This window comes from Muscardinus avellanarius (assembly GCF_963383645.1).
Source record: "Muscardinus avellanarius genome assembly, chromosome: 6".
NCBI lineage: Eukaryota > Metazoa > Chordata > Mammalia > Rodentia > Gliridae > Muscardinus > Muscardinus avellanarius.
This window is the reverse complement of record NC_137791.1, coordinates 126,568,948-126,583,353: the sequence shown is the minus strand read 5'-3', so window position 1 is coordinate 126,583,353 and position 14,406 is coordinate 126,568,948. Positions and strand designations below refer to the sequence as shown.

At 50.8% G+C, this 14,406-nt stretch overlaps 1 protein-coding gene across 1 annotated transcript in view; it reads right to left on the bottom strand.

Annotated features, from left to right (window-relative positions):
• FAM184B (family with sequence similarity 184 member B) overlaps nucleotides 1-14,406 on the bottom strand; it is a gene marked incomplete at both ends in the record, with an annotated part of 132,589 nt that overhangs the window by 4,403 nt on the left and 113,780 nt on the right. The window contains 7 exons of the mRNA XM_080697269.1: nucleotides 897-1,001; nucleotides 3,868-3,985; nucleotides 5,723-5,869; nucleotides 10,444-10,619; nucleotides 11,728-11,846; nucleotides 13,349-13,508; nucleotides 13,678-13,825. Coding sequence (XP_080553395.1) covers nucleotides 897-1,001; nucleotides 3,868-3,985; nucleotides 5,723-5,869; nucleotides 10,444-10,619; nucleotides 11,728-11,846; nucleotides 13,349-13,508; nucleotides 13,678-13,825 — 973 coding nt within the window. The remainder of the gene's footprint in view (nucleotides 1-896; nucleotides 1,002-3,867; nucleotides 3,986-5,722; nucleotides 5,870-10,443; nucleotides 10,620-11,727; nucleotides 11,847-13,348; nucleotides 13,509-13,677; nucleotides 13,826-14,406) is intronic.

Genomic DNA, 14,406 nt, shown 5'->3' with positions numbered 1-14,406 from the left:
AAAATACTAATTACTTTAGGATCCTATGATAGCAGATGAGAGACCTGGGTATAAACATGCTCGTTGTTACCAATTCCCAAAATATAAAGAAATCAACCGGGCGTGGTGGTGCACGCTTATAATCCCCACGCTTGGGAGGCTGAGACAGGAGTTGGGAGGCTGAGACAGGAGGATCGCACAGGTTCGAAGCCAGCCTCGGCTACTTAGTGAGGCTCTCAGCAACTTAGTGAGACCCTGTTTCCAAATAAAGTATAAAATGGGTCTGGGAGTATAGCCCGGGAGTAGAAAAGCCCCTGGGTTCCACCTCCTGTACCACCATAAATAAATAAATAAATAAATAAATAAATAAATAAGTTAAGTGAAAGATTCCTACTCTTTCCCTTCTCTCCCATCACCCAGATAGGGCTATTAATAAGAGCGACATATTTTTTGTAGAAAATTTGGAAAATACAAAGTCCCACAGAAAATAAAAGCCACATACAATCTGTCCAAGCCAGACAGAAATACTGTTTGTTAGTCCTTCTGGAGTATTTCCTGAGGGCCTTCTTCCAAATCAGCTTCCTCTGCATGCACACCAGCCCATGTGAGTGGCAGCTCTAGCTTCAGGAGAAGAGAACACGAACATGAAGTGTGTGAAATACACTGAAACCAGCAGAAAGAATTCACCAGCCGGGCGTGGTGGCGCCCGCTTGTAATCCCAGCATTCTGGAGGCTGAGATGGGAGGATCTTGGTTCACAGCCAGCCTCAGCTACTTAGTGAGGCCCTTTGCAACTCAGTGAGACCCAGTTCCAAAATAAAGAATTAAAAATAGTGCTGGAGGTATAGCTCAGATGTAGAATGCCCCTGGGTTCCATCTCCAATACTGCAAAAAAAAAAAAAAAAAAAAAGAATTTACCTTCATGGAAGGGGTCAAGTGCCCCGGGTGAGGATTGAACGAGAAGGACCGGTTGCGATGGGACATTGTGCCAGGAAACGCCGCGTAGTGAAATCGTCTCTCTTCCTAGAAAGCCAACACAACGGAGTCCAAATGACCTAAGCACACAGCTCTGGGTTTCCCTTAAAGGAAGATGGCTGGGAGGTTAGAATACACAGAGAAGGGAGCCAGGATGGTGTCTAGCTGCCAGCCCTGAAGCTCTGGGGACGAGCCTTCATTCCTGGGGCTCATGGCCCCCACCTCCCTGGTGAGGAAAGGGCAAGCTGTGCCCTACAAGGCAGAAATGCAAGTGTTCTCGGCATCTAGAATCCAGAATCTAGTTCAGCTGGGCATGGTGGCGCAGGCCTGTATCCCAGTATTTAGGAGGCCGAGACAGGAAGATTTCAGGTTTGTGGCCAGCATCAGCAACTTAGTGAGGCCCTGTTTCAAAATTTAAAAAATAAAATAAAAATCCGGGCGTGGTGGCACACGCTTGTAATCCCGGCGCTTGGGAGGCCGAGACAGGAGGATCGCGCAGGTTCAAAGCCAGCCTCAGCTACTGAGTGAGGCTCTCAGCAATTTAGTGAGGCCCTGTTTCCAAATAAAATATAAAATAGGTTTTGGAGTACAGCCCGGAGGTAGAAAGCCCCTGGGTTCCAACCCAAGTACCACCAAAATAAATAAATAAATAAATAAATAAATATAAAATAAATTGGGGCTGAGGATATAGCCCAGAGGCAGAATGCCCTGGATTCAACTTCCAGTACCCTCAAAAGAATCTAGTATAGAAAGTGCAAAGAGGAACACCCCTGAATACACACAAGATTTCACCTTCTCTCTACTTTTTTTTTTTTTTTGCGGGTCTGGGGAATGGAACCCAGGGGCATTCTACCTCCGAGCTACACCCCCTGCCCAATTTTTTATTCTTTTATTTTGAAACTGGGTCTCACTGAGTTGCAGAGCCTCACTAAATAGCTGACGCTGTCCACGAACCACGATCCTCCTGTCTCAGCCTCCCAATGCTGGGATTACAAGCGTGCGCCACCACGCCCGGCTTCTACCTTTCTTTCTTCCTTTCCTTCCCTCCCTTCCTTTTTTCCTCCCTCCCTCTCTCCCTCCCCACCCCTCTCTCTTTCTTTCCTGTGTGATTTACTGGGGATTGAACCCCGAAGGTCTAAATTGTGGAGGCCAGCCTTGGCCCTACAGTCCTCCAGGCTCAGCCTCCAGGTGTTTACAGGTGTGAGCCAACACCCTTGGCTCTATTTTTCTTTTGTTCTTCATTTGTATCAAAGATATTTTCAACCTACACAGAAGCAGAGAGGGTAGGATCCGTTCCCGCTCTGGCAATCACAACTAGGTGCCATCTTGTTTACACGTGTCTTCTACGACCTTTTGCTCTCCTGCCACATTATCCTTAAAGCAAAGTCCAGCCATCATATACTTTGATCCGTAAAAACTCTGCTATGAATTAGTCAGGATTCTTATTTATTTATTTTTATTTGTTATTTGTTTATTGTGCTTCTGGAAATTGAACCCAGGGGCATTCTACCTCCAAGCTACACCCCCATCCCTATCTTTTATTTTTTATTTTGAAACAGGGTCTCACCAAGTTGTGGAGGTCCCACTAAATAGCTGAGGCTGGCCATGAGCCCGTAATCTTCCTATCTCTGCCTCCCAAGTACTGGGATGACAGGCATGTGCTACCATGCCCAGCTGGATTCTTTTCTTAAGTCAAAGCCACAATAGCCTTCTCACACTTAGCAAGTGAGCAATAATTCCTTATGAAAAAAATCTCATGCTGGGTGTAGTGGCTCACAATTGTAATCCCAGTACTTGGGAGGCTGAGACAGGAGGATCACAGGTTCACAGAAAGCCTTATTTAGTGAGGCCCTCCACAACTTAGTGAGACCCTGTTTCAAAATAAAGAATAAGAAATAGGGCTGGAGGTATAGCTTGGAGGTAGAATGTCTCTGGGCTCAGTCTCCAGTACCAGACACACACATACAAAAAAGAAAAAACAACTCATTTTCATTCAGGTATACTTGCATTCACCTGTAATCTCAGTGCTTGGCAGACTGAAACAGGAAGATTACAGGTTCAAGGCCAGCCTCAGCAACTCAGAAAGGCCCTGCTTCCAAATTAAAATTAAAATTAAATAGATCTGGTGGTATAGATTAGAGGCAGTGCACTCCTGGGTTCAATCCTCAGCACTAGGGAAAAAAGATCTAATTTTCAGCCAGTCAGAGGAGACAGAAGTGTGGCGGTGACTAGAACAAATGGGGGAAGGCACATTCCAACACCATGGCCATCAGGCCTAGGTGGCCAGAACCCAAAGGAGCTGGAAATGACCCTTCCAGGGGCCCAGGGAGTGGCTTTGCTAACTGGAAACCATTTTTACAAGAGAAAGATCAATAATAATAAATTTGGTTGATTCTACTACAATTCAAAGACAAGATATCCTGGATTTTTCTGAAATTCTCTGGGTCAAAATAACGAAACCAACATCAACATTGAGCTGTTAGACTTGGAGGTAGAACCATTTTTCTTTGCCTTGTTTTCCTGTACTGATTCCTTTAGTGAGTTTTTGTTTGTTTGTTTTTGTGGTGGAGATTTGAGCCCAGGGGCTTCTACCTCTGAGCTACAACTCCCAGTCTTATTTAAATTCTTTTTTTTTTTTTTTTAAACAGGGTCTCACCAAGTTTGCTGAGGGCCTGACTAAATTGCAGAGGCTGGCATCAAACCTGTGATCCTCCTGTCTCCGCCTCCTAAGTACTGAGATTGCAGGCGTGCGCCACTGTGCCTGGCTGTGAGTAGTAATTCTTTTTAAGTACGGGTTTTTCCTAAGGCAAATCTTCAGGCACCAGGAACACTACCCGGTACGGGTGAGCGCCCTCTGGGAGCAGCCCTGGGCACAGGGCACCAGGCCCCCCACCGCCGGGCCGCACAGCCTCACCGTGAGCTGCCTGATGATCTCTTCCCTCTCCTTGAGGCGGGTCTGCAGGCGGCCTATGAGCTGCAGGTCCTCGGGCCTGGATGCTGCCTTCCCCGGCTTCTCTCCAGCATCTTTTAGTCTGTGCAAAAGGGGCAGTTAGTCCTCCTTTCCGCAATTACTCAAGCAGGAGAGAGGGAGACCGAGTGTGCGCTCCAGCTGGCCAGCTGAAGCCAGACAGCTGGCCCCAGCCATGGTTGAGTTGGCTGCAGAACCCAGGTCCCGACTCCTAGTCTGACTTCTGTCTGTTCTCCCAGGGAACTAAAGATTGGCTTGTGCGCATAGCTGCCGCACTCAGCTGGACTTCAAGAGCCAGGGATGTTGCCGGGTGAGAGTTCTGGGAAGGAAAATGCCCTCAACCCGCGCGCCCAGCAGGTCCCCGAGATGCCCACGTGGCTCTGGCGCCATCTGCTGGACATGGAGCGCAGCACGCGTGGTCCTCCGGCCTGGGCAAAGGCAGAGTCCCCCGGGGTCCTCTCTGGGGAGGCCAGGCTTGTGGGCGGGGAGAGCGGCCGGGGCTTTGGGGTGAGAAGACCTGGCTCTAATCCTGGCTCCATTTTCTTCCGTTATGTGACCTTGGGCACAGCGTTTCACCAGCGAGCCTCAGCATGAAACTGCATGGCTGTGAGGACGGGGGTGAGGTGATTGACAGCTTGCAGCGCATGTCAAGTGCCCGTTGGGTGACAGCTGGCAAACCCGTTTGGGGCTGCTTTGGGGCCATTTGCTTTGCATTAAAAATACTGCAAAATCTGGAGACCGATTTATAAGGGCCAGACAGGTGACCTTCGCATTAGCTCAGCGCTGTGTAACATTGGGCAAATAGCATTATCCATCGCTACTGGGTCACGGTGATGGTCGCCTGCAGTAAATGGTCGCCCTGTCAATCACCCCTAGCCCCGAGTCATCATCTCTCAGCACTCCGTGTTAAGGTAAATTGGCCCATATGGCTCCTGCCCAAGCCTTGCTTCCCTGGGCACGGGCACATCCCAACCCCTTCCCTCTCAGGGCAGGATCTGTGCCACCCACTTCACTTTCCGCCCCTCACCCTCTCACTCCCTCTGTTCAGCCACAGGAGCCTGGTGTGTTCAGGCTGTGGAGCAGGCCCCAGGGACCTGTGCTTGCTGTTCCTTCAGATGGCTCTCAGAGACACCTCACGAGTTTCCTGGCCTCTCTATATAAATATTTGACACTCAGAGTCCTTCCTGACCCACCGCTGCCCCTCCGACCTTGAGCATGTCTTTCTCTCACCCTTTCACCACCTACTATGAAGTTAAATGTTTGTCTGCCTACTGCTTGTCTGAATCCCCATCTAGACTCTGAGTACTATAAAAGTATGGCCTTGGCTTCTGTCCCCTCTGCTACCCGGAGAGCTTAAAATAGTGCACAGCCCTTATAGATGTTTGCTGAATGCATAAAAGAAAGCGTGCACATACATACAAAGGACCCTAGCTTTATTATCTGTCAGGGGAATAAAAATGTCCACCTTGAGGGACAGTTGGGAAGATGAAATGAGATGATGTGTGTTGGAACAAGGCAAAGAGTCACCCCAAACTAGCCTAGATCCTAGGGTTCCTTCCACAGGTGAGGGGTAGACCATGCCCCTCTAATAGTGCTCATTCTCACAGATTCCCCACGTCCCGCAGCCTTGTAAAATGAAGGGGGACACACTACCCCATCTACTGGGAACCCAGGAGCTTCTCAGCACTCAGGACTTTCCGTGTTAAACCCAGGAAAGCTCAAGGGCACGGGACGAGTTGGCCACCCGCATCCACAGACCGTCTCCCCCACCCCTGGGAGAGGAACCTGAGGGCCAGCTTACTCAGCTTCCAGGGCAGCCAGCCGGGCCTGGAGCCGGGCCTGGGCTCCGCTGAAATCTGCCACCACGGCCTGCATCTCCTTCCGGTGCTCCTGGCGCAGCGTCTCCACCTCCCTGGCCGTCTGGGCTTGCTGGTCCTCCTCCAGCCGCCTGAGGTGTACGGAAGGCAGTCAGACTCACCCGGCTTCCAGGGACTCCCACCCCCGCTGCTGGGTCGGGAGGTTATGGGTCAAAGGTCAAGATGCCCATGGACATCTGGGGTCTGCAAGCCATGGGGTTCAGGGTAAACCCCTTCTCAGCACCTCCTGCCCCAGCATCAGGAAAGAGAAACAGCGGCACCTACTTCAAGGGACTATTGCAGAGGAGTTGTGTTAACATGAGTCTAGAACAATCCACGGTACAAAGCTCATGTGCAAAGCTCGTGTGCTATCATTATCCCGTTTTCACCTACAGGTGGGCTCTCCAGGTGAGCCACAGGGGCCTTTCGCCCTCAGAAAGTACACACAGGTTTTTATGCTGTGACCTGTTTCTGCAGGAGGGGAACCGTTGCTTTCATCCCTGAAAGAGTGCTATCACCCAAGTGGTTACCCCGGCGCAAGCTTATCCTGGGGACGTGCCCAGGTCACAGGTGGGGCACAAACTGGATGTAAGGTGTTCCGCCTTGGCCGGGTGGGCTCATGGCCACCTCTCAGGTGAGCCTCGGGCCCCACAACTGCAGGCAGATGGGGCCTGAGTCTCTTCAAACCACGCGAGCTTGGCGGGGCCTGTTCCCCAGCTGCGAGCCCAGGACTCAGCGTGACGCCTTCTCCTGGTAGCAGCTCCCAGAGCATCTCCACTGAGCTTTAGACCCACCTGATACCTCTCCCCACATCCAGATTCCCGGGGCCACCTCAGGTCAGCTGCAACGGCAGGAGCAGGGGTGGGGGAGGGATGTCTGTACATTTTGTTTGTTTTGTCTTTGCAGTACTGGGGATGGAACCCAGGGATATTCTACCTCTGAGCTACACCTCCAGCCCTATTTTTTAATTCTTTATTTTGAGACAGCGTCTCACTGAGTTGCAAAGGGCCTCACTAAATAGCTGAGGCTGTCTGAGAACCACAATCCTCCTGTCTCAGCCTCCCAAATGCTGGGATTATAAGCGTGTGCCACTATGGCCAGTGGGGATGTGTCTATTTAACAAGGCTGCTGTCTCTGCCTGGGAACCCAGAGCCACCTCCAGCTGAAGACGCCCCCTCCCTTGGTTAATCGCAGGCAATTGCTTCTGCCTGGAAAAGCAAGAATTCCAGAGCCTCTGGAAAACCCCTTGCCTTGGCCCCTCTCTAAAACAAGAAAGAGATAAAGGACTCACTAGGGTTGCATTGTTTGGGAACTAATTCTTCTCCCCCTTCCCACCCCCAGTCTATGAAATCCAAAATGCGAGGGGTAGAGCAAAGTAGTGTGTGTTCAACCTGCCTTCCAAATGATTCTTTTCTTTTCTTTTTATGGTGCTGAGGGTGGAGTCTAGGGCCCTGGATAGGAAAGTGCTCTACCTCTGAGCTGCATCCCCCCCCCCCCCGAGGTTCAAAGGTAAGCTCAAGTGTGGGTATCTTATTTTCCTTTCTTGTACTGGGGATTGAGCCAGAGGCATTCTATCTCTGAGCTACACACCCAGCTCCTCCCTCCCTTTTTAATCTTTTAAATTTATTTATTTTATTATTTTTGTGTGTGTGGTACTGGGGATGGAACCCAGGGGTATTCTACCTCCGAGCTACACCCTTAGCCCTATTTTTATTATTTATTTATTTTGGTGGTACTAGGGATGGAACCCTTCTACTTCCAGGCTACACTCCCAGACCTATTATATATATATATATATATATATATATATATATATATATATATATGTATGTATGTATTTTTTTAATTTGGAAACAGGGTCTTTTAAGCCAGTGAGGCTGGCTTCGAATCTGCGTGATCCTCCTGTCTCCGCCTCCCAAGCACGGGGATTATAAGCATGCACCACCACGCCCGGCTTATATTTTATTTTATAAGAAACAGGTTCTCACTGAGTTGCAAAGGGCTTTGCTAAGTTGCTGAGGCTGTTTGCAAACCAAGATCCTCCTGTCTCAGCCTCCCAAACGCTAGAACCACAAGCGCGTGCCTGGCTTAATCTTTTATTTTGAAATAGGGGTTTTGCTAAGTTGCTGAGAATCTTACTACATTTCTGAAACTGTCCCTAAACCTGTGATCCTCTAGCCTTAGCCTCCCCAGTGCTGGGATTACAGGCGTGGGCCACCACGCCCCCAGGCACGGCTGACATTTCTTGAGTCATTACCACTCCAAACTTCACCACTCCAAATGCTTTACTTGCTATCTCTTTTAATTTTCCCAATGGCCTGTGGACTAGGCATTGTTATCTCCCCAGGCTCTGGGCAAACCCAGGTATGAAGAGATTAAGAAACTTGCCCAAGGTTGGTTGTACTAGTATTGGGAAGAGGTTTCAAAATGTATTAATGTACCAGTATTGGGAAAGATGTCCAATTTTGAAAATGTATTGTTTGTACTAAAGAAAGCCAGGACTGTCAGGAAGAAGGGACTTTTTACATTTCTAAAGAGAAGTAAACAAAAAGCCTTGAGTCAGAGAAAGGGTTCTTTACATTTCTAAAGAGAGACAAACTGCCCCAAGGATGGGAGGAAATCCCAGATCCCAGAGAAGCAATTTAACACATCTTGGGAGGATAACAAAAGGTGTGGAGGTCTGTGCCCCGAGACAGGGCTGCCCCCCTGTCTCCAAGGGGCAGAATCTTTTTTAAGCATCTTCTTGGTACCTGTAGGATACAGGCCCAACCTTACTAAAGTAGTCAGACATCCCCAGGTATCTCTTGGAATGTGTGGATATTTTACAGTTTATGAAAAAGGGACAAACGTGATTGAGAAATTCTTAAAGGCAGGAGCTAGGTGTCATGCTCAACCCTACCCCCTTGCAGAGCACTGGCATATGAAGGGCTGCCCCCCTGCCTCCCAGGGCAGATCCGGCTGGGATGGAGACAGCAGAAAGCTGGGCTAGAGATAGGGCAACATATCTACGTATCAAAGGACCTGCCGCAGACTTGGTCAGGATAAGAACACTCAGCATGCAGGGGTCTTTTGGGTGTGTTCACTCGAATCGCCCCCCCCTTCCAATATCATTCTAGCATGGGGCCATGACTGTCTTCTGTATTTCTATCTTTTTAATAAACTTCTTTAAATCTTCAGCAACTGTCCGAGCTATGTATATTTATCCTTAGCTCAGGACAAGAACCTGCGGTTTTTCTGTTTGTGTGGTTGTGTTGGGGGAATTATTTCTCCCCTCGCACACCGCAACATATTTCTCCATAACATTGGTCATGCACAGGAATCAGAATTACAATTGTTGACCAAACATACACCCCAGTCTTCCCACACCTATGTGTGATGTGAAGCAAGTTATATATTCTACTCTGAACCTTACCCTCACTTTTATACAGAAGCAGTTGTGGAAGTTATCTGAACAAGTACAGTCAGAGCTGCAGGCAGTTTGGGGCTGACCCTGCATGGTTCTGTATACATAAATGACAAATTAGAGGGAAAATGGGATAGTCTGGGTATTAAAAATAACAACAAAGAAAATTTACTCTGGGGTCTGGGATATTAAAAAACTTGGATAACCTGGCCAGACATAGTGGCACACGCTTGTAATCCCCGCGCTTAGGAGGCGGAGACAGGAGGATTGCGCAGGTTCGAAGCCAGCCTTGCTGGCTTAAGAGACCCTGTTTCCAAATAAAAATATAAAATAGGTCTGGGAATGTAGCCTGGAGGTAGAAGGGTTCCATCCCCAGTACCCCCCCCAAAAAAAACCCCAAAACAACAAAAAAAAACCACTTAGCTAACCTGTACAAGTTTCTTGAAAAAGACAAACTGCTCAAGAAGATATAGATAGCCTAGAAAGTCCTGTATCTATTAAGCAAATTGAATTTGTATTTTAAAATCCTTCCAACGGGTTACAAAAAGGGCTTTGATTTAGGACTGGTGAGTCATTACCTTCCACTGTTAACCAACAGGCGCTCCCTTTATGCCTGGGGAGCCTCCTGCCAATGTGGCACTACACCACTGGCTCTGGGAATATGCGTTAGCCCCTTTATAGAGGAGGACAGTCTGGGAGCAGTTAGCTGACTCTCCAACATCACACAGGTATCTAAGAGGACATAGCTGGTTTAAGAACCAAAACACAGCCAGGCATGGTGGTGCATGCCTGTAATCCCAGTACTTGGGAGGGTGGGCCAGGAGGATCGTAAGTTTGAGGCCGCCTCAGTAATTTAGCGAGACTGGTTCAAAATTAAAGGGGGGGGGGGCAGAGGTGTAGCTTGGACGTAGAATCCCCCTGGGTTCAATCCTCAGTATCACCAAAGAAAGCGGGAGGATGGAGGTGTAGCTTGGAAGTAGATGCCCCCGAGTTCAGCCTCTAGCCCAGAAAAAAATAAAATAAGGTCACAAAACAGTGTCTCTCTAAAGTTAGATTTGAGCACTCTTGAGTGTTTTTAGGTCCAATTCAAAGTCTGACAAATTCCTTGATTTGCAGGGAAACTCGACTCCCTTTTCTATCCTGGGCAAAATCTCTGCAGTTGGATTAGTCAAAAGGGGGTAACACTTGTGATTTGTGGGCCTTTGGGGATGGCGACCCGGCTTCCTATCAGAGGAGGAGGGAGCCAGGGGGGCCAGGACTCACCTGCGCTGCTCGCGGAGCTGCAGCGCCTCCTGCTGGCGCTGCTCGGCCTCGGCGCGCAGCCGCTGCACCGCGTCCCGGAGCTGCGCGTTCTCCTCCAGGAGCGCGCAGCCCTCGCTCCGCCCCTGCTCCGCTGCGGCTCGGGGCGGGGAGCTCACCTGTCCCCGGCACCCCCAGTCCTAGGGAAGACAACCAGGATGAGCGATTGCAGCAGGTGCAAAGGCGGGCAAGACATGAGGGTCCAGACCCGTGGGTGCGCCCCAGGCTCCAGGTGGAGGGGCCCACAGCGGCTCTAAAGCTTTCCAGCTTTGAAAGTTGACCAGATCTGGCCCGCAAGGAATTTAGTAAAGCCGGAGAGCCAGGAACGTAGCAAGGGACACAACAGATCTCCACGGGGCTACTGCGTTGCCTTTGCCTTCTACCTGGAGGGCCCTTCTAGCCAAAGGCCACCTCCTTAAGTCCCAACCCGACCCGCTGTAGCTTTGGGGGCCAGTGAGCTGTAGCAACTGAAGTGCTCCAAAGAGCTCAGACAGTGGGGGTTTGGGGGTGCAGGGCGCGCGAAGGAGCTGCAGGCAGGAGGGTGCGTATGCAAAGGTCAGAGGGAGGGTGCCTCAGCCAGCGCCACCAGGGAATGGGCGCGAGAAAGAGGTCGCAGCAAGAAACTTTTCAATGCCAGTTTGGGGGCATTTAGAGCTTATTCCAGTGGGAGCCACTGGAGGCTTTATGCAGAATAGGACTGGGCTTTAGCCTCAGCGAGGGGCTGGGAGAGGGGCCTGGCTGTTAGGAGGCTGCTGGGCTGCCGGGCTGGGGTAGGAATTGGGGACCTGCAGGGAAGGGCTGATGGGCGAGTCCCGCAGGAAGCCAGGAACAGCTGGCGCTGAGCCCAGGGACAGGACTCCTCTATGGGGACAGGGAAATCTAGACAGGGAGGTGTTCTGGGAAATTCCCTCATAAAGAGGAACTCAGACTAGCTGTTCCCGGGCTGTGAACCTGGACTCAGAATGATACCCCTCTTGGCGGCAGCCCCCCAGCCCATCCCCACAGGGCGTTAGAGCCACCTGGGCTCTTCCACATTCAGATCCCTGGGCCTGCCTGGCACCAAGGCCGTGAGATGCCGTTGTATCTGAATTATAATGTGTGGTACCTAAGACCTAGTTTTTGCTTGCCATAGCTGGGAGCCTGCAGGCCTCCCTGGATATGTCAGACCCAGAGCCTGCCTTCGTGGGCTCCTGGTGGTGGACCCCATGCTTCCCCAGGAGGGAGGGCTGTGATGGGGCCTGAGCTGACCTCGGCTGTGACCGTCTGGTCCTCGCCTGGAGCCCTCCACTCGGCCTGCAGCGCCTCCAACTCCTTCTGGTGCTCCGAGCAGGCAGCTTGCTGCTCTGGCTGCTCTTGCGGGAGAGATCCTGGGAAGGAAGCCAAAGGTCGTGGTCAAGGCTGGGTCTGCTAGCAACCATCCCATCTCACGCACATTACCCCCACCCCAGGGAGGGTAAATAGTTGCCCAGAGCCACACAGCAATTTAATAGCGTTATAGGGATTCAAAATTCCAAAGGGTTCTTCTTTACTCTGACTACTGCTGGGTTAGGTCTGAGTGGTAGGAGTGTATGTGCCCCTCAGGCAGCACTTAGCCTCTGCATGAAGCCAGTAAACCAAGGGAAAAACGAGGAATTGTCAGACAAGCCACAGATGTCCTCCAAGGTGGAGGGCCTCAAGTCGGAAATCTTGAAATTTATGGTGTGTGTGTGTGTGTGTCTGTGTGTGTGTCTCTCTGTGTGTGTATGTGTTTCTGGGAACTACACCCCCAGTCCTATCTTTATTTAGAAACAGGATCTAAATTGCTGAGACTGGCTTCAAACCTGCGACCCTCCTGTCTCAGCCTCCCCAGTACTGGGATTACAGGTGTTCACCATTAAGGCCAGCTATGGTGACAGAAGGTAGTGCGTCATCGGAATAGAATCTAGACTAAACCTGAACCAGACAGGAGACATTTACTGATATCAATTCTTGTTAATAATGGGCATGGTGGTACACACTTATAATCCCAGTACTTGGGAGGCTGAAACAGGAAGATCGCAGGTTCGAGGCCAGCCTCAGTTACTTAGTGAGGCATGTCACAACTTAGTGAGACCCTGGTTCAAAATAAAGAATAAAAACATAACACAGGGCTGTAGCTTGGAGGTCGAATGCCCCTGAGTTCAGTGCCTAGTACTGCAAAATAAATGAATAAATAAATAAATAAATCCTTGTGATAGCCTATGTGGTGAATGCCAGTATTATCTTCATTTTTTTCAGATAACAGACTGAAGCATAGAGCAATTTGGGAACTTATCCAAGGTCACACAGCTAGCCCGTGTTGGAGCAGGTTTCCAAACCCAGGCAGATTGGCTCCAGAGAGCTTAACTGCCCCGCTAGCTAACTTCCAGAATGGCTCATGTGAGTGGTTTTTGAAAGTGGAAACAGAAAAGGGGCAGAGTTTCACGCTGGATCTAATGTCAGGCCTGCAAAGCCAGAGGAGGAGAGGCTGGAGTGGAGGCCCGAGTCCCTGCCATCTGCCCGAGTCTTCAAGGCCATCCCAGGAACCTCTTGCGAAGGCTCCGGGATCTGAGCTGTGTTCAGGAATAACAGTAACAGGCTCTGCACTCACTGGGCTCCTGCTGTGCTCTAGGCAGCATACAGTTAACATCTCCCTTGCCACAAGACCCAGGAGGCAGGGGACCTGCGGCTTCATGTTACAGAGCAGGGGAGTGAGGCTCAGAGGGGCCGCTGGGCTCACAGCTCTTGGTGGCAGAGCCCAGCTGGTCTCTCTGCCCAGCCCTGGGCCCCGCATGCCCCCTGCATGCTGCGGTGTCATGGGTGGCCCTGCGGGCAGCCCCGACCCCCGATGGGTGGGTACAGCCCTGAGTACCCTGCAGCAGGGCCTGCTCGACCGGCGCCCTCTCCCGTTCCTGTTCCTCTGGCAGCTCTCTCCTGGCCTTTTCCTCCAAGGCCTGCAGCTCCAGCCGGTGTGCCTGGTGTTGGACTTGGAGGATGTGACCGGATTCCTTCGTCATATGCTGGTCTGTGGCCTGTGGGCAGAAGCAGGAGGAAGGAGGCGTGGAGTTGGGCATTCTCGTTACTCCCTTGCGGAAGGCTTATCTGGCTACTGTGATGCACTGAATGGCGGCGGCAGTGAGTTCCCCGTCCCCCAGAGCAGAGCCCCCTACAGACAGGGCCTGTTCACCATCCGCAACCTACCAAGCCCAGCACCTTGGTAGCTTGCATGGTGGCTCCATAATATCTGCCGAGTAAAGGAGTAACAGGAGTGGACTTTTGAAGAACTGTGCTCAGAGACAAGTACTGCTTTGAGTACTTTACAATGATCTCTTTAATCTTCTTGTCTATCCTATATGGTACACACTATTATCCATCATTTGATAAATGAGAAAAAGGAGACACAAAGGAGCAAGGGATGTGCCTGAGCTCCACACCCCGGCAGTGTCAGATCCAGGACCAGAACCCAAGCAGCTCAGCCTTGATCCCTGCTCTGTACCAGCTGTGACTATATACCTGCTCCTTCCAAACGGAATTGGGATCTCTTTGATCTCTTTGATCCGTATGCAGGCTGTGGCGAGCAATGAAAACCCCTCACTCTGGTGCTGGAGTCTGCAAGGACTGGGGATTATTCCCTGCTGGGCTCTTCTTCTGGCCTGGGGGAACCTCAGACCCTCCTTTGTCCAGCCCCCAGACCCCCGGAGCGCCTCCCTGGTGGGTCAACAGAGGCCCCTGTAAGGACTGAGCTCCACGTTCCAGGCAGCAGGAACTTCCCACAGCTACAGACCTGGACCTGGGGCTCATCCATCATACTGTTCTTATAAATTGCAAGGGGATTTGTGGCAAAGGTGGCGCCATTCCTGCTGTATGACAGGGTCGCAGCTGGGAAGAGAATTCTGCAGGGCTGGAAGACTCTGGCAGAACTGAAGCCAT